At 41.8% G+C, this 20,045-nt stretch overlaps 1 protein-coding gene across 1 annotated transcript in view; it reads right to left on the bottom strand.

Moving 5' to 3' along the window:
• Window positions 1-16,981, bottom strand: part of CPAMD8 (C3 and PZP like, alpha-2-macroglobulin domain containing 8) — a 50,790-nt gene extending 33,809 nt beyond the window's left edge. Inside the window, exons 1-19 of the mRNA XM_027701625.1 lie at window positions 16,880-16,981; window positions 14,521-14,672; window positions 13,253-13,275; window positions 12,145-12,310; window positions 11,960-12,012; window positions 11,454-11,471; window positions 10,474-10,528; window positions 10,226-10,339; window positions 9,823-9,907; window positions 9,437-9,545; window positions 8,766-8,993; window positions 8,457-8,627; window positions 7,952-8,080; window positions 5,770-5,959; window positions 4,361-4,533; window positions 4,113-4,262; window positions 3,843-4,004; window positions 1,713-1,855; window positions 655-720 (exon numbers count right to left, since the gene is read on the bottom strand). Of these exons, the coding sequence (XP_027557426.1) occupies window positions 655-720; window positions 1,713-1,855; window positions 3,843-4,004; window positions 4,113-4,262; window positions 4,361-4,533; window positions 5,770-5,959; window positions 7,952-8,080; window positions 8,457-8,627; window positions 8,766-8,993; window positions 9,437-9,545; window positions 9,823-9,907; window positions 10,226-10,339; window positions 10,474-10,528; window positions 11,454-11,471; window positions 11,960-12,012; window positions 12,145-12,310; window positions 13,253-13,275; window positions 14,521-14,672; window positions 16,880-16,953 (2,261 nt within the window). The 5' untranslated portion in view covers window positions 16,954-16,981. The remainder of the gene's footprint in view (window positions 1-654; window positions 721-1,712; window positions 1,856-3,842; window positions 4,005-4,112; window positions 4,263-4,360; window positions 4,534-5,769; window positions 5,960-7,951; window positions 8,081-8,456; window positions 8,628-8,765; window positions 8,994-9,436; window positions 9,546-9,822; window positions 9,908-10,225; window positions 10,340-10,473; window positions 10,529-11,453; window positions 11,472-11,959; window positions 12,013-12,144; window positions 12,311-13,252; window positions 13,276-14,520; window positions 14,673-16,879) is intronic.
• Between the last annotated feature and the right edge of the window lie 3,064 nt (window positions 16,982-20,045).

Genomic DNA, 20,045 nt, shown 5'->3' with positions numbered 1-20,045 from the left:
ATGAAGTGGAGAAAATGCAATCTGCAACTTTTTATTCCACACTCTCCCACTTATAATTAACTGCCCCAGCTTGCTGAGGCCCAAACAGGCACTTCTGGAATTCTTTGTGTATTTCTACAAAGCATATTTCATGCTCAATTGAACAGATTTGAATACACTTGCTCCAAGTTCCTGTCAAATTTAATTTACAATCATTTATTGAGAAGGAAGTTTACTTGCAAACCTGGAGAAGTCTTTTAATAATTGCTTCAAATTATCCTAGGCGTGCTGTTGTGGGAGAGATTAGTTATCTATTTATTAATTTTCTTAGTTCCAGCTGTACCCAGAGGAAACCACGATTTATGAGGCAGTAAATTAAGGTTTGGGGGAGATGCTTTTGCAACAGATGACAGAGAAAGAAGGAATTTGAAAAGCAATCGATAGAGAATCAATGTGGTCACAACTGACAGGTTCCACTTGAAGCAGGTGAATACACTTCAAGACCAAATGAAATGTTGCAAAGAGTATTGATTAAGGTGGTAATGAAGAAAAATAATGAAAAAATATCAGAAAATGCCAGTGTAACTCCAACTACAAAAAACAAACAAAGCTCTGTAAAACCTACTGAACAGATACAACCCTCTGGATATAATTAAGAAAATTCCCTGTCATTACCTGACATTGAGGCAATGCCAAATCCATGTTTCGGGAAAGAAGGTTCTTTTTCTCTTCTCTGCTCTGCTAGAACAAGAAAGAAGTCCTTGTGAATTAACTCTTTTATTAAGACAGTTTTAACTGATAAATCAGAGAGTTGTCACCTGACTGCAGCTCACATCACCAACATTCTGGCTCGCTACAGACTCATTCAGTGAGTGGGTGATCACTCATGACACAAATTACATGGTCCTCCCAAACAATCCCATTGTGCACACACACACTCTGCAGACATAAATAAGAATGTAAAAAAACTCAGTACAAATAAGATTATATTATTTCTGCTAGTTTTAAAGATCATCTGATTTTATGATCCAAATCCTTTCACCAAAGGAAGTCAAAGGGAGCACACTGAGCATGTGACTTCCCAGGATATGATATGGCTTAACTAACAGCAGTTACTACAATCACTACTTTATATTCCTCTCCATTTCTTCTCTTGGAGTTGTCTTGACCTCTAATATTTTAATAATTCAGTCAGTTTTTCTACACCTATGATGCTTCATTATCTTTTTGTTAATTAACCCCCTGGTTCTGCTAAAGAGAAGCTCGCAGGATGTTCAGAATGCAAATGGAAGGCTCAGAATTACTCACTGCACTTCAGGATTTATTCTTCCTGCAGCCCCTCATTTTGATCACCAGCTGAATGGCCAAAATAACAAACAATTAACTCTGTGAAACCAGCTCTAGTTTGAAAATATTGAGAAAGCAGCAACTAATTCCCAGAAAACTGACATATGAAAGAGTGTCAAATGATTCATATCATATCTTATCAAATCATATCATATTCATATCTTCATTTTGAAAAATATTTCTCTGCATTTTTCCAGAATTAAACTAAATTTAACAAAGTAATGTCAGCTGTAAGTTTTGTTAAGTCTATCAAGACATCAGAAGAGTTTCTCCACCACTGCCTTTAAATCTGGGTGTATGGAGGTAGAAAGCAGCTGATAATATAGAAAAAAAACCAAACAGCTCAGAGTAACATAGAAATATATATTACAAAAAAAAAAAGTTACCTTGCTGTTATTTTAGAATGCATTGTGGCCACCAAGGTCCCAGTGTGTGGCTGGAAGGCTGGAACAGCCTCATCTGTGTACATTCCTCCATTCTGCCTGTGGTTCAAGCTGACTATGTCAGTCATTACCACCAAACCAGTTTCCTAGAACATGCAAATGAAGACCACAAAACAGAAACCAGCAAGGAAAAAAATAAATTAAGAGAATTAAATGTGTACTAAGAAAAACTTTTTAAAATAGAATTCCTCAATCCTGTTCTAACATTTATGGGGTAAATCTCAATTGAAACCTGAGGATTTTTTTTTTAATTTTATATAAAAATGAAGATACATCCACAGAGGTTTTATGAGAAAGCTCTTGTCTGCTCGGAAAATGCATTTAAATCACTATCTAACATTACTGGGCATATGTGACTGCCAGGCAGCTAGAGGGAAAAAATTAATTACACAGATTTTTCCCCTAGAATGCAACATTACAGCTTTTTACCTTTCCTAAAAGTTTCCAGAGTGCAGTTCTGCTGCACTTAGCAGGCAGCTCTCACATCAGACATCACCAATTCTGTACTGCCAGGGATGCCAAGCAAAATGAAAACTGTCCACACAGCTCCACAGGGAAAGCACAGAACTCCTAAGAAAGCTCTCTGCCAGCTCTGTCCCCTAAATGCACTTATTCATAAGAGACAGCAGCTCTCAGACACCAAAGAATGAGCTTTGTTCTCCACATCCACATCCAGTTATCACACACCAGGGATGTGACTGCCCTGCAGTCACACCAGTTCCCAATATATGCACCTTTTCCCAAGAGTTTCTACCTCTCAGGAAGAAAAAAAGCAGCATCAGAACAAAACCAGATCCCAGGGAGAGAAGCAGCAGTGACTCCTGAAATGAGGGGTTGCAACGAGGATTTAGAGTTCAAGAGGTTGAGGCGTTGGGGGAACATGTGAAAGCCTTTGGGGTTTAAGGCAACATAATAAAACAATTTAGCTAAAAATCCCAGAAAGAGAATGAGGAGACAGAGGAGCTGTAGGAAGCAAGGATCATAATTATTAGCAGTTACGTGGATTAAAATCGGAAAGAACATCAAACATTAGACCTATGGCACTGGTTCTCTAGGTCAATCTGTCTTTCAGAGCAGCCAGTAGTAAGAGTCTGTGTAAAGAATATAAAACATTCACAGCACAGCCTTTCACATGGAATGTTCTTATTTCAGGCAATCAGGGAACAGAGGAATGGTGAGGAAGACAGAAAAGTGGGATGTCAGCAGAGTCTGAAAGGGTGGATGGACTCTACTGTGCAACTCCAGGAAGGGAAGGAAGAGGCAAACAAGCAGAACTTCTCAAATAGATGAAGTAACATCCATTTTAAACAAAAGGAAAGCAAGAAGCTAATGGAAATAGTAGCATGTCTTAAAACCCACAGGTGACTGTTCTCAGCTTAAAGGACTGCATTGTTAGTATCCAAAGCAATGAAAAAATGAATTAGTGCATGAATACATTAAACAAAAAGAAAAAGAACTTGTTTTAAATGCTCAACTTGAAAGTTAATGCAAATACACAGCACAGATCAAAGAAATAAGATATTTAAAATCTGGTCAGTTTTAACTATAGAAAGACACCAAGCAAACATAACTACTTAAATATATGGCATTTAAGCAGTAACTTGATTGAGGATACAAAGAAAACATTCCTGATCTTTCATGCAGATGGCCACAGAAGCTGGCAAACCTTGGGCAGGAAAGAAATGTAAATGATTTCCAAAGGATAGTCCAAAAGGGAAAAGACTACAAGGAAAGACTCACATTCCACCTTCCTTCCCTGTCAGAGGAGCTGCAGAAGAGACCTGCAAGCTCATCCACAGCTGGAGGAACCTTCTGGTCCCTCTAATTCTCCAGAGCATCAGCATGAATTCCTTCCCCCAACAGCGTAACTGGCCCTCTCATCAAGACTGGCCAAAATCAAACCACGTCTCTCCAATATTTTTGCTGGAACAGTGAACTCTGTTCTCAAAAATTACTTTCCAGCCTCCCCTCAGAGAAACAGCTCTAGTATGGGCAAAATATGGAGCTGAAAAATCATCCTGCAAACATGAAAGCAAAACAACTCCATAGAGAAGGGAGGCTCATTCTTCCTACTGTAAAGGCGAAGCGAGCGTCCTTGGTGATGTCCCAGTGCCAGGGAAAGACTGAAGATCTACGGCGTCTATGTGAGGACATGCCTGGCCACCAGAAGTGCCCTTCCTCCTTTGGAGCTCCAAAAGCATCAGATACATCATACTCTGCAAGCTCCTGAAAAACCTGCAGGGAAAGGGCAGAGGCTGCTGTCCTTGGGTACAAAGGTGCACACAAGGTAGATGTGGATCACAGCACTGAGGTAAAGACATCAGTGCCTTAAGCACCTTATACCTGACTGGCTGTCAGCTGAAAGCCTGTTTTCAGCAGATAGACACTCTTATCCACAGTGGCAATGCAGACACAGCTCGATTTTGCGGCTCTGATCTTGATGTTCACGACATCACCAGGTCTGGTCTCATTTGCTGAGAGCACCACTGCAACCTGGGAATGAACATTTAAGCCCAGTTATGTCAGCAGGTTAAACTACAGGGAAGAACGAAACCCCATCCCTTCCTCCCCGCTGGCTCCAGAGCCCCTACCTGGTTCTCAAAGGAGGAGTTCACAGTGAACTGCAGGCTGTCTGTGACCCCCTCCCCATTCTCCCTCACGTAGTACACCAGGAGACGGCCCAAGGGAGCCATGGAGTGAAGGACTGAGAACCTCAGGAACGTCACACACACCTCAACCTCTGCTGCAGGTGTGCTGGTAGGTGCTGGAACAGAAATGGTGAAAAATATAGTCTTATTTATCAAAATCTCTCTTCTTCCTGCCCCATCCTACTGCTGAGAGGCACAGAACTCTCCACCCAAGGTTTGCATTCTTCCCTGTTGCACATGGGTTTTTTTAGTTCAATCTTTTCCCTTTTTCTCTTCTTTGTGAAAGCTGATGGGAAATTAGCAGCCTTAACATAATGAGCAGCACGGTGAAGGTGGAATAGGGAATGACTACTCGGTGTTTTTCCAGCCATAAAAATCAAGGAAATACATGGTCAAGTTACTAAGCCATTAAAAACAAACAAAAAAAGGGTATCTACTGCTGCAAAACTCTGCTGAGAGAAAAGGCATAAATGAATTTGAAAAAGGTTACGCAGTTTATAGAGCATACAATCACTGCAGAAGTTAAAAAGAATCACCCAAAGGTTTGGGTTAGAAGGAACCTTTAGGGATCATCTAGTTCCAGACCCCTGCTGTGGACAAGGACATCTTTCATAGGATCAGGTTGCCCAAAGTCCCATTCAACCTGCCCTGGAACACTTCCAAAGACAAAGCAACCACAGTGCCTTTAGGCAGTCTGTAAATGCAACAGCTCAGAACAAATCTTCAGTGCAAAAAGTCATTACAAATTCCCAAACCTCTGATTCCCAGAAGCTGGGTTGGGTACATGTTTCACTCTTTGCCTGACTCCCAAACTGGTTGCTACTGCAGACAGGTTACCAGGATAGACATTTTCTTTGGCAGCTGTTACATGCATCTCCCAATTCCACCATTCTTTATCCCCCTGGTCCCTAAGTTCACCAGATTTGTATTTTTCTGTTATTCCTTGGACAAACTAGGAGTCCACACTTCATTTTCCTTCCCTGTGTGGACTGCCTGATCTTCTCCTTTAGGCTGATCCACATTATCAGTCCATCTAATGTTCTCTCAGTTCAAGCTCAACCAGCTCAGCAAACTGCCCCAGCCCCATCATACACTTCCTTGCTACTCTGCTGAGCCAAAGGCAAGCAAAGATCAATTTTCTTAACAGAGAAAGACTGCAGAAAGACTAGAGAAAACTCTTTAAGAATTATCCCTCAGAGAATTTTTTCTATGTATCACTATTTTTCTTGCACAAAATGATTCTACACTCTTTGAGGAGCATCCAATTCAAAAAAGGTGGATACTTAGGTTTGTGGAAAGGTGTTTTTTTTCCCTGAAAACAGGAGGGAGATTGCATTTCTGCTGCTAGCTACCTGTTCCTGGGAAATGTGTGATATCCATGTTCTTCTCGGAGGGGAAGGTGGCTCTTTTGCTCCTCTGCTGGGTGACGTTACTGGGCTGGAGTCCCGAGAGGACAATGTTGCCTCGCGATGCCACTTCATAATGTAGAGTGAAGTTGCAGGGACATGTGGACTTCACTGCAATCCAAGCCTCCTCTCCTACCTGCACCCAGAGACAGAAAAGCAAAAGATCTGGTCTGTTGCAACATACACTTTTGATTTATAAAGCACAGAAGCCCCTTTGGGTTTCAGGCCACGGGAGGTGTGACCCCCTCTCCTAAGAACCATAAGCATTGAAAAGTGTTACATTAGCACTGTTGTCATGGGCTTTTCTCACAATAAAAAGAGTTCAGTGTTCAGCTCTCCACTCCCTGCAAATCTATAGGAGAATGAGCTGGGGGTTGTATGCATTAATGAAACAATAAAGGAATCTCTGGAATCCTGGAAGTTAAGCCTTTTGGCACAGAGCAGCTGTCAGAATTGGTTGAATTTTAGACACCCCTTCAGTAGTCCAGCCCAAAAAAAAGAAAGAGATAGATAGGTTGGGGGTGGAAAGAGATGTGTGTTTGATAGTCTTAGCAGTTTAACTGTGATTATACACGGGGATTGCATTTATGTGGCAAATACTAATTCAAACATAACCAACGTGGCATGAAATTACTGGGAATAGATCTGAGGGAAAATGCTTTCCAATTACACAAGTCTTGATAATAACTTGTAAGTCTGGCACTCAGGGAGGTGTCAAACACACAAATAAATGAGAAGAAAGCTTCTTTTTGTCTGGGTAAGCTCATCTGATGTCTGCAATAGGCTCCAGAATAGCACTCTGGGCACTGAAGCCCTGTATACAGAGGGGCTCACTAAGTACTGAATGCTCAGAAGAAAAAATCCCCCAGATAGGACTCGGTAGTAATTCCCCTTTCCTAGGAACACAAACTTCTTGCTTCGGGGACCTGAGGAGCAGTTGGCACTGGTGTTCAGCAAGATTTCTGCAGAAGCTTCCACTCCTGACCCTCCTGCCATTTAAAGCAGAGCAATTCCCAACTAAAACTGTTCAGGCTGGATGTTAAATCCCAAAAAAATCTTTTGAAAAACTTCGCTTTCTCCAGCACCAAGTGTTCTCCTTCCAGAATGTCTACATGGTACAAACCAAAAGGGCAGAACTTGACTACAAGGAGCTGCTGATGGTTAAATATAGTGAGAATACCATAAAGTCCAAAAAGTGCCTCGTGACATTAAATATTTGAAGTATTAAGAATTCCCCCAGTGCAAATGATGAAAGAATTAATTAAAAAATGAATGTAGCTAATTGGAACACCCAGTAAGAGCTGGCAGTGCAGGGAAACAGTTCCCACATCAGCTGGTCATCCAACTCCTAGCTTTCCCACAGAAGAATTAGTTCTAATCAGGTTATAATAAGAACAATGTGTTCAGATTAGCAGTGTATAATCCCCTTTCCATACCTCAGGAAACTTGTAAAAGATTAATTAGCCATTAAACTTCCATAAAATCCAACGATTAAAAAAAAAAAAAGCTCCTATTTGGATACAAAGAATCTGAAACCAACCTGACAGATAACAGAAATTTAAGTGTGTGTATTACCAAAACACACTTTTTTCCCCCCCACAAAGCAATATGCAGACCCTCAGAACACCTTCCTGGGTAAGAAGAAACCCTAAACAACTCTCAGAAAACAATATGCAACAGGAATCATGATTAAATCAGACCTTTATGAGAGAAATTGCAACTTTTATAGGGCAGGATTACAATTTTAGAGAGGCTCCTACAAAACCTACAAAAGACAAGGCAACTGTGTTCATAGTTCAGTAACTGGAAGAATAAACAGATACAGCACAGATTTAAACTGGAAGTTCTAGTGAGACTATACAGCCCTAATTTTGATTTTTAGCAATGAAGCCAGCCCAACAACATGAATTCCAATGATCTCCACAACACAAAGGTGCTTTGCTTAGCACTGTGTGTGACCCACATTGAACAATTCTTTGGTGGCTGAAGTGCAGCTCCTTGAAGTTTCCTCCCTTTGGAGTGGAAACAAAAACAGTTCAGGATCCCAGAAACACCTAGAAATATTTAATTAGAACTAAGAACTTTTAGCTAAGAGTTGTTGCCATGATCGAAAATGAAGCCAACATACCTGGAAAGGTTTGTCTGGTGCCTGGAGCTGGATGTGACACTTGCTGGGTGAGTACCAGCTGCTGATGGACAAGTAGTTGGGCAGATATTGATCCCCAGAGGGTTTCCCATCAATTGCTGTCACTTTGGTCTTTTTAAAAAAAAGTTACATCTGAATGTTATGCATAGAAGTCCTGATTTGTGATCTTTTATGTTGTATCCCCTTCTCCCATTTTATGCTTTCCAGCTGTTCATCTCTTGTCATCTTTAAACAGCAACATTACTCCCCAAATATCAGACCCTTACTACCTTGTTAAGCTGTATTTGGAGAAGCATCTTTTCATGGTGGTTCTCAACATCAGTTCTATTGGCAACAAGAAACAAAGCAAGTGTTTGCTGTGTTGAAATCCAGAAGCTGAAGCTAAAAAGGCAGCGATTTCCTGTTTGTAGCACTGATTTATAAAGTGTAGGTTTGACAAGATTAGTTACATTAAAGCCCCCTAATCCTATAAAGACCTTTTACCCACCTCCAGCCAGACATATTGGGCAGCTGTGGGGATGGAGGGGATTTCAAATTCCACCAGGCCATTCCTTGATACCAGTTCACTTGTGTAAACGTTGTCCTTTGGTGTGAGCTCAGCTTTAATTCGGATGGTGACCCCGTCAGCTGGACTTCCATCGGGGTAAGTGACTTCTACCTACACAGTGTGACATTTATAGAACAACAGGGTTTACATGACCAGCAATTCCAGGTGGGAAAAACACACCAGAGAATACGGTGTGACATCCTGAGATCAAGTCAGTACAATCTCATGGTGGCTCTATTTTAAGCTTACCTTCCCCTTGTAAGGCAGTCCAGGTTTGAACTGTTTTCTGGTGTCCTTGGAGTACTTGATATCAATCAGCTGTTTCTGGACAGGTGTTGAGTCATCAAATGTGACTTGTTTGCTCCCATCAGAGCTAATCAGTGTGGCCCAGATGTTGACTGTGCCTCGGAAATGCTCTGGGACATCAGCTGGCATCATGTCTTTGACACACACATCGAAAACAGCAGAGCCATCAATCTGCAAATTGTGTTGGGGAACAGAAACGTAGGTTTGCATTCACATCCAGAGAGGGTCTAAATCACAGGCACTAGATAGGAGTTTGCAGCAGTATTTTTATAGGATTAGGAGTGGAGAGAGTTAATTGGGGAATGGATGAAGGAAGGAAGAAAGCAAGCAAGTTTAATTTTCCTCCTTATCCCTAGTCTGGACTAGCTCTGTCACAGTCCCTCAATCTCTTGTTCTCCTCAGCCCAATAAGCTCTAAAACCAGATTAATACTATGCCAATAAATTCCCATCCCCCCAAATCATAAACAGATCATGCAAAAACAAGTAATATTTTTTATTATGCTGGACCTAATTATCCCATTTTATTCTTTATTTTCTGATCTCCCATCAGTAACAAAACAGAGCTGTGGGATTAAGGAACACAGATCACAGGTGAGTCAATGGTCTTCCTCACCTGGGTGGTCTTGAGGACAGGGTGTCCCACTTCATGCCTGTAGTACCCCACACCATTTATAGTCATATTGACAATTAACTTCCCTGTCACTGGTTTTCCAAATGTGTATCTGAAATAGAAAGAAGTTATTTAATAACTTCCAGATAGTTTCTTTTTTCCTGCTTATATCAAGGCAATAACATGTTACCTGCACATCTAGAAAACAGAAAAAAAATAGCACAGACAGTTTTCCAACTTATTTTTAACATTCTAAGAAGCCTCTTACATGAGAAAGCTGATAATGATGACAAGAAATAATCTGAAAATTCAGCAGCAGATGGGATCCAAGCTCCAGAGACTGTACTACAATCCAGAGTAATGAAACTTGATTTGGGATATGTTCCTACCTGGCATGGACAATTCCTTTTTCACACAGTGAGAGGTCCCGAATGTAGCGAGGGGGGTCAATGAGCAGCTCAAACTTTGGTAATACTACAATGAAAAAAATACAGCAGAATCTTTTCAAAAAGAACTCATTGCCCAGAGTATAAAGAAAGCCCGCACAGCTCTGACCAGATCCTTCTTGTGATCCATCGGGGCTGAGTGGGTAACCCAGCAGAGGAACAGTCAACAACAGCAGGAAACCAAGACCATCTTAGCAAAACACCCAGTTACCAGTGTCCCCATCCCACAGCTCGAAGGAATTTTTCCTCATGACATTTTAAATGCATTATTTCAGGTATTTCCTCAAGAGAAAACATTTCATAGTGTTCTGTTCTTCCAAATGCACTTGGGCTCCAGCCAACTCACCATATTTCTGAACTTCAAAAGATTTGTTGTACGTGTGTCCCTGCATTTCAGCAAAGATGAGCCATTCCCCAAACACTGGCTGATCGGACAGAGGAAAAGTCATATTGACAATACCTGAAAAAAGGAATCGGACTGTGAACTCTGTGCCGCTGTTCAGACATTGCCAAGGCTTATTGAACACAACTCAGGGGAAGCAGAAGCAAAGGTGAATAACAATACAAGGAGAAAAGGAATCTGAAAAAACTTACCACAACAAAATGGCTTCAAATTGCTCCACTCGATCATCCGTGACCCCCGAGGATCCTGCACATGGTTTAGGAATGAGAAACATCACAGTGAAAATGAGTATCACTAACGCCTTGAACTCAGTTTGCAACAAAGAACTTAATTTTTTAACATACACACGTCACTAACAGTCCAAATGTAACTAATATATGTGTTCTGAAGATACTTTACCAGAGGTATTTGCTTTCTAAAATTATTTAAGAGCATTGTAAGCAATGCACACAAGCAAGTGCTGCAAAGCAGCAGATCTTCCACCTGTTTTAAGACACCTCTTTCGAACGGGATGAACTGACCTCTGGTGACACTTTATTCCTAAAGGGTATGACCAACAAGACAATTTTTAGGTGACATAGTCAGATGAAATTAATTCTACTGCTTTTGCCAGCATTAAATCTGCGCTGAACGCAAACAAGAGAAGAAGGTGGATTCTTCTGTTTGAACACACGGTTTAAAAAAAAGAGAAGAAAAAAGAAAAAAATAAGATTAAACACAGAAGAAACCTCTCATTCACCTCATAAGGAAGAAGAGAGGAGCGCCCTTTCCTCGCCATGGATTTCTATTGTCCACTATCAAAATGTTTGGGTGCAGAGATGAGACTGGCCCTGCTATACCAGCCCAGCAAGAGGAAGGACAGGAGTGGATCTGAAGGGAAAGCTGAGTGGGACTGTTACACTTACAAGTCCCAGTGAATATAGTCAATTCCTCTCAGGTTGAAAAATGGGAATGGATTTCTGAGACTGAGGTAGAAAACCAGGATTTTTGTTGGTGGTAACAAAAAAACAAGACACAAAGTCTTGTGAGTTAAAGACACAGGGAGAGGGATAATTGCATAGGATAGTTTGGGAATGGCCATAATGGACTTGAAAAGCTACAGACCCTCTTCAGGCTACGAGAACCTGGTGCCTGTACAGGACACATGTGAGATGGGCAGACAGATACTCACCACCACATAAGCTTCAATCTGAAAGAAAAAAAAAACAACAAAAGACTTTATGAAACAAAGCTGCTTTTCTACTTCTTGTGATAAACAGCTGACTTGGCACAAGCAAGGTGTGATACACAAAGCGATAGAGTTTAAAGTTTAAACGTCTCTTCTTTGCCAAGAGTAGCCTGAGAAACACACATTTCATCCACACATCTAAGTGGAAAAGTAATACTTTGCATATCTGTGCACTACCTAAATAAGGTGCAAGTCTGAAAAATTCTTTATCTGCTCTGGCATATTTGCATCCTATTTTCCAGCACTTCAAAAGCCTGTATTCTCCTTCAACAGGAATGTGACCAAGTGAAAAAAACCTAAATTGCAAATACAATAAGCTACCACATAGATAAGATTAAATAGGTTAAAAAAGCCAGCGATATTTCTGCACAGATGTACATTAGAATAAAATCCAGGCTATCGAGCATTCCAGCATATTTTACACTGTGAAAAAAAAGAGTTTCCTTTACCCTGTCATTGACCGGTCTCAAGTCAGAAGTCACCATAAAGAGGTTTATCAACACTAAAAAAAGGAAAAGAAGACATTTATTAGTCATGAGAGCTGAGGCTGGACAGGACAGCTCATCCTAGAAACCACCCTTGAAGAAACCTTTGCTTGAAAGCAGCCCTAATCTGGCAAATTGTCAAAATTTACCTTTCTGCTTGGGTTTATAGACAGGTTTGTCAGTCTGGATGAACACTGAGGACCCTTTGCTGTCAACAGTGACTGTGGTGTAGTTGTGGAAGATGTACCCTTCCTCTGCCAGGTGCCTGTTGCCCCAGACTTTCAAATGGGCTTGTCCACGAAGCCCTGAGGGCACCTAGAAAACAGACCAGGAGGTGAGGAAGACACAGAAAAAGCCTTTGAGCTTTTGGGAATACAAGTGACACTGAAGTGAGCAAGAGCAGCCACCTGCTGCGTTTCAGTGTAACAGTGTGTTAGTAATAAAGAGAAAATGAAGAACACACTAGACCTTCTAGAACATATAAACTTCAAAGGAGGCAAAGTCATGCTAAAAACACGGTAGGAAATTCTCTTCTGCCCTTTATCACTCATGCAAAGTGATATTGATCTATGATCTGCATGTGCAGCTTCCACTACAAAAGGTGTGTTACACGGGGAAGTCAACCCTGCTATGGAAGACACAGCTCTACCAACAGAGGAAAAAACCCAACCACCAACATAAAAAAGCCCCCCAAACAAAAATTGCACGCTTGCACATTTTCAACCAGTTCCTCAGATTTTTAAAATGACAGCAGATTAAAAATTACAGAGTAAAAAACCTGATAATACAATTCCAGAAGCGGGTCACAGTTTAGTATTTTGTTCCACCCGTGCCCTTTACATCCCAAAGATGACAAGTCCAAAGTGAGCCCTAAGTTAAGAGAGCCAACACTTTTAAAGGCTTGTTCTTCAGTCCAGTTCAATTTTGCCTGCATGTGAAGTCATAACCCCCCATCACCTACACAGAATTCTGTACTGCCATTCTTATCAAATAACCCCAACACAGAACTTTATGTTGAGCCATGAGCCACTGATTTTCTTTAGCGGTCTAAGGGCCTGACAGGTGAGCTGTGATGGGTCAAGCATTGCTCTTTTCACTCTCCACTCTTCCTCTTGAGCAGGTTCCTTCCACCTCAGTGTGTGCACCAGAATGTGACATGTATTTGTGCCTCAGCTGCTCAGAGAGCAATGCCTGATGTGGCTGAAGGGAAGCCCCTCATGCTTTCACCAAAAACATCTTAAAATAATTGACACTCACCTTCAGTTTAATTGTTCCTTTATCTAAAATAAGAGAGCAAGAGAGAGAGTTATTCTCAAGGTAAGGCACTAACATTTTAGATATTTGCAGTTTAGCAAAAGAGACCCCATACCATAGAGCTGCTCCCTGACACACCCTCATTACGATTTCACCTGAAGTAATTTTCCTGCTCTGTAAAACAATCTGCAGGGTGAGCAAATTGGACCAAGCAGAGTTCTCCAAAATAAACTTGGTCCATATTTATTCACAATTTTTGCCCAAGATAAACTGCAAAGTTCTCTATGGTTGGAGAGCACCATCAAGGCTGAGGTTTCACCACAGAGTAGCCTGTGCTTACAGAAGTATTTTGCTGTTAAAAGGAACATGGCCTCTTTTGGGACTTGAATAGTTCTCAAAACACTGATAGGATCTATTTTGATTGCTGGATACAGGCATACCTAAGACTTGTCCTGAGCATATGCTGTCCATATGTATAAGCATCACTCCCTTTGAATTAATTTGCAATTGTCAGCCAGTTTCAAAGATAACAAGGGGAGATACAATCAGAGACAATCTGTTCCAAGAAAGGAAATGGCTTTTATATAACTCCCAACTTTAACACACAGAAGGGTTAAAATATACGATGGTTAAAGAGCCTGATTGCCTGAGCCTTGTCGACAACACAGCTCACACCACTCCTAGCAGTGGTACAACAGTGCTACTGGACTCCACTTTCACCAGTGTAAATTCACTCAGCATTAAGCTGGATGTAAACAAAACACTCTGTCTTTATGCACAGGATAGAGCTATCTGCCTTGGATTTTAATGACTTATCCAACTGCAGAAATATTACCACCTCTCTCAGCCACACCCAATCCTGAAGATGGGGAGACTGTATTCCCAGCACTCATTTTTAAATAAGGGAAGAAAATGATGATGATAATGATGCAGATTTTATGTTTTTCTTTAAAATAAACTTATCTTATTCCTTATATAGCCCCCCAGTGACAAATATTCAGGCTTCAAAAGAAAAGATATTCACTATAAAACTTTCGAATATCAACATCTGTGTATGTTTTGGTATTCCAAAATTATTGACCTGTTTGTTATCACATACATCAAAAACACATTGACACAATCAACTGAGGTGGTGTAGCAGTAGCCAATTAATTAGATATTAGTTTGCCTCCAGTTCCATTATCACCTAAAGCAATTAAGAGATATTGTTGTGCTCCCACAGCACCTCAACTTACAAACTAGTTCTCAAGTTCAGAATCACAGTACCTTACCCAGAACTGTTCCGTGGCTTCGTGACACAGTTTCTCCTTTGACCACTAACTGGATCTGGACTGTTGTCTCCTTGGCAGAGTTGAAGATGGTCACACTTATGGCTTCCTCCACACCAGCTCGGAAAACAGAAGGCGCTGCAATCAAATAACCCCTGAGAACCAAAATTAGAAGTGATCAGTCAAGACTCAGCAATAAGAGCATTATCATCATTTGTGAGCCACTTTATGTGTAGCAAAAGAAAAAGAACAAACTACTCTGCGACATATTTGTTCCTGTATGGTCACGTTTGTGACCACCAGTAGTCTAAGCCTATATCTAACATGAATAAAAGAACACAGGACACACACAGAAACAAACCTAAGTGCTTACAAATAGCTTATAAATCCTTAGGATTTAAATAAAAAGAGTTCAATATCAATGTTTCTTGCATATATATAATATACATTTATATGTAGCAAACTAAAGATACAATGAGCTGATTATATATTATATGTAACAAACTAAACATACAACCAGGTAATCATAAAAAATCATAAAGTTCATGAAGGAATAAGGAGGTACCTGAACCTCTGGCAGAGTTTTGCAGCTAATGCTTTGTTTTGAAACAGTTTAGATACTTGTAACATTTTTGCCTCAATTATTTTTCACGGTTTCATTTTCACAGTTCTCAGAGCTGATACTTGGCCCTTTCTAAATGTCAGACTCACACACATGCAACACACCTGAACTTCCAGTTTATATAGAAGCAGCCCAGAAACTGCAGTTACAAGATTAGGCTCAAATTCCCACTTTTTTATTTAAACAATTATGACCTGCAAGTATAAAAACACCAGCAAAAAGGCATTATTTTAGCAGGCACACACAGAGTTTTAAAGCCACCCCAGAGGACCTCCCAGAGATGCTGCAACCTGAGTATTTGTGAAGGGAATCTGCACCACTCCTCCAAGAATGGCACCATGCCAGGAATTTGTCAACCAAAAGCATTACAGGCTCTGAGCTCTTCTATGCATTGGGCTGAAAGCAACACATTTATATTCTCTTCATGACACACCTTTCTGGGTTTTTTTTCTACCAAAAAGGATTTTTTTTAATATGAGGCAATTCCTAAGATGCCTCTTAGAGCCCAGTTTCTCAGCCCATGCCTTTCTACAGTCTCCTGAACCAGGTTGCGTTAGCTCATGATTAATTATCACTTTGGGATGAGAACGATGGTGTTTTACAGCCCCCAAGTCATCTTTTATCAAATTCCAAGCCCATGTTTCTCTCTCAGCAGGCCTCATTGCCATGGAGATCCCATTACCCCCAAAGGAAGTTCAGAACTCTGTGGCATTCAAGTTAAATTGCATGGGGTACTTGCAGATTCAAAACCTTCTGGCTGCTAGGTTTGAAAGTTCATCGGAGCAGTAATGAATAACAATAAAAAGTTACTACTGAGCCTGCAAATTCTTGGTAAGAAAGAGATAGCTGATCTAGTTGCAGAGGGAGAAAGACTACCAGCTGTATTCAGGATGAAATGACAGGATTTAAACTGTCACATAAGCCCAGCTCTGCAGTGCCATATGTGAAGCACATGTACTCATATTGTTCTGAATCTCTGCAACTCTTTCTGAAGTACCAGTCCCTTGACACAAATATTTAAATCCCTTTATAAGTGGCATTTGAATATTAAATATTTAACTTTGCACTCAAAGCGTTAACTTGACAGTGACGGGACAGATCCTTTAAGCTCTGTCAGGTTACACCAAAACTTGGCAGAATGCAAAATATTTTCTAGTAAGCAAGTGAAAATAAGTTCTCCATGGCACTCAGTTAATGCAGTTATTCACGTTGCTGACGGGCTACAACAAGCTAGGGATAAAGAACAACGCAAATCTTAATCAAAATTAACCCAAACACACTAGAACTAGCTGTAGGTTCAGAATTAACCTAAACACGCAGAACGAGCTGAAAGCCAGAGAACTTCCCCGCAGGTTCTCCCCGGCTAATCCCACAGGATCTTCACACGCTCCTCGTAAGCGCCCAGCATTTACCTCCAACCACCCCCAGCGCAACACCCCGGATTCCTTAAATAATTGCTCGCAGATAAAAGCTTTGCAGCCGCTCGCCGGAGCAGCTGGAGGCAGGTATTGCAAGGGAGCTTTCTCCTTGATTTTTTTTTCCCTCCCTTTCCCTTCGCTGTGCACTTTTGCACCGGCGAGTACAAACGTGCCGCTGCCGCAGTCTCCAACCCCTCCGGCGGGCTCCGCGGGCTTCGTTAAGAGGCTGATGCAGCTCCCCCCGAGCAGAGGGGTTCGCAGAGGAGTCCTCGCCCCGCCGCCCTGCCCGGGGATGCTGCCCCGAGCTCCTCCCGGTACTTACTGCCGGTCTCGGGGCTGTGCAGCGCTCAAGCTACCCAGGGCGAAGAGTAGCGCCCAGGGGCTGCAGCGAGACATGGTATCGCGAATCCCGCTCGGGGCGGGCAGCTCCAGGAGCCTTTTGTTCGTGGCTGAGCGCAGCCCGAGCCTCCGCCGCCCTCGCCCGGGCTGGGCTCGGCTCCCCGGTGCCTCTGGCCACCGCCCCCGCCGCGTCCCCGCCCCCGGGCCGCCCCCTCCTGGCCCCGGTGCCCGCTCGGCCCCGGCTCTTTGCTCTTTGTCTGCCGTTCCCCCGCCCGCTCCTGACAGCGGGCCCCGCCCCGCACGGCCCCAGGTGTGCTTCCGCCCGGCTCCGCACCTCCGGGAGCGCTGACAGCGCAGTCGGGCCGGGTGTCCCCGCCTGTCCCCGAGGCTGCTGCGGCATCGGCGCCTCTACTCCCCTTCCCAAAGTGCTCCCAGAGACCCGCCTTCCTCCCGAGTCCCTGAGGTGCCACAGATGCAAAAGGCGAGTTACCAAAGATCCAATGATCCGGCACCCCTGGCACGGTGTGATCCCGGTAACTGAGCCTCTGCATGCCGAGGGACTCCACTGAGCGCTGCCAAAGAACTGCTTCCCAACCCAAAATCCAGTGCCAGCACTGATGCTACTCTGGTTTTTTACCGGATTTTTTTGTCCTCCTCCATCCCTAGGCCCGAGTCCATCCATCTCCATCCCTCTGTCCCAGCCGCTTCCAGAGGCTCGGGACAGGAGAGGGAGCTCTCCCTGCACCAGTCTGAAGAGGTGCAGCCTAAGAGTAGAGCTCACACAAACCGGGGGAAAGCAAATCCAAAGCAAGAGCAGAGATTCGAGATGACGAAAAATGTCACAACAGTGATGGATTAAATGCTCCAACAGAGTGGAATTCTTGCCCCAGAAATAAATTAAACCCCTCAATATAGGCAGTTTGTTTCCCCCAACATGTTTCCCCCAAATACTACACACCTGGCTTAAGGTAAAGTACCAGGAAAACAGAAAAAAATTATAATCTTTTCTTCTAGGTTGGCTCCAATATTTGACCCTCAGTTTCATTTCTACTCAAAATCACAGGTATGGACCCCAGCATTTTATTTAGCAAAAATCACATTTGTATCCAAGTCGGCTCAAGAGTTTCCCAAAGTCCCTTCCTTCTGGCTTCTGACAAGAAAAAGAGCAAGTTGCTAAAGCTGCTGTTATTTTTCTCCATCTTGAAATAATTTCAGCTACCATATATTTCAGCACTGTCATTCCTAGCTACCACATTTTCTGCAAGTCAATCCATTCCCTAAAAGCACAAAGTCATCAAAAGGAACAAGGATTCCCTGACAATTTTAGCAACAGGACTCAGAGGCTGATCAGTCCTTAACCAGGAGATAAATAAATGGTGCCTAAATTTTTATCTTATTTGAAACTTACACTCACTTTAATATGTTTTCTCTTTAAAATAAAATCATTAACTCAGTAGGTTTTTAATAAATTCAGATTATCTTCAATAGTGGATAACACTGCTAGACATGGTTACATTTTCCTACTTAAATCTAACCTAAACCAGCCCTGCCTCATTTTTGCAGAGAGGCAGAACAAATCTAGAAGAAGAATGAACACATTTTGACAAATTAGACAAGACTAGACTCTAGAACCACAGGGATCACTTCCCAAGGAAACCATGCACTGTGAGAAGGAACTTATTAGAAAGTACATTAAGGGGGAATGTTTTGGGTTTGGCTTTTTGTTTGTTTGTTTGCTCGGGGTTTTTGAGACAAACTAAAGAAAAAGCAAAATCTGCTAATTCCAAATTCTTTTTCAGCTTCATCATATTCATCATATTAAAGGAGGCAAAATGAAAATGAAGCACCTCTGCTGTTCTCATGGTATGGCAGCCTCAAACTAAAGTACAATATCTCACCAACCAAACCACTGACTTCGATAGAAGCCCTGCAGAGATCAGGTATGTTTGGGCTGAAACATCATCATGCTTTTAAAAAAATAATTATCTCTACACATACTTTTCTTGAGCAAACCACAAATGGTTCATTACGGACTCATACTTGAGATCTGCAGGATATGTACCAAAAAAATCACCAAGTGCCACTGAACACCCATCTTGTCACCCACATTTCATCTTTGAGAAAGCTCTGGGTAAGGAGTCGAAAGAAGCAACAGGATTCAGCAATGAATTGATAAATGGAGCAAAGTGTAGCTCTAAAATGGAGCTCATTTCATCATCTTCAGAATAATACACAAACGTGTATTTCTACATTTCAAAAAGCACAGCTAGAAATTCCCCTCATGTGGAATAGAGCCCTTTGGAATAATTAACTTTTTTAAAGGTGAGATTTCTTCTAAACTAAAGGATTTCTGTTTGACATTTACTGAGTACAAGAAATCTCAGGCAATTACAACCCCTAAAGCAAACCATCTTTTAATTATGAAAGTATGTGCAATCCTGTAAATAAGGCTGGAATCAGCTTTGTCTGAAAAAAAAAAGGAGGCTTTAGATACAATTTCAAACTATTTACTTACTGAAATGGAATTTTCTGTGCTTGCCAAAATGAATCCAGTGTGATGCAACAGGTGTTGGAATTCCAGCAGCCGCCTGCAACCCACATCTGGGAATGGTTAAGGAGTTTAAAGGCTGTAAGAACTGCTCATGTATAAAAACTATTCATCAGTCAGATCCATGGGTCATATTCACCCACTGTGCATAGCTGGGATTTTTATTCGTTTACAGAACGTGTAATTCTGCTCCTCATGAAGTTTGAGGAATCTCAGGCACTTGAAAACATGTGGGGCCATACTGGTGTCAGAAAGGTGAGGGAGGGACAGCGGTTAAGAGAAAAAGGTGCAAATACACCTATATTGGTTCTGACTAGATATAATTTACATCCTGGCCCCTTGTACAATCTTGTCACTTCTCTACAGAAGAAATTATCACCCCGATGTCCCATCTACCTCATAAATAAACTATGCAATGTGAAAATTATCAGACAGATATTTGTCAAACAAAAAATGTTAATTTTTGAGTGCTGTGAATCCTTTTGGATCCTCCCTCCAACTGCAAAATTCAAATCAGTGAGATTACTCCCAAGAATCAAGTGGTAGGACCACCCCATTAATAATTAGCCCTTGTTAATTGCCTCAGCATAACTGCTGTCAC

The sequence above is a fragment of the Neopelma chrysocephalum genome, unplaced genomic scaffold, assembly GCF_003984885.1.
Source record: "Neopelma chrysocephalum unplaced genomic scaffold, ASM398488v2 Primary Assembly neopelma1_164, whole genome shotgun sequence".
Classification (NCBI taxonomy): Eukaryota; Metazoa; Chordata; class Aves; order Passeriformes; family Pipridae; genus Neopelma; species Neopelma chrysocephalum.
The sequence above is the reverse complement of the archived record's forward strand: the minus strand, read 5'-3'. Positions and strand labels throughout refer to the sequence as shown.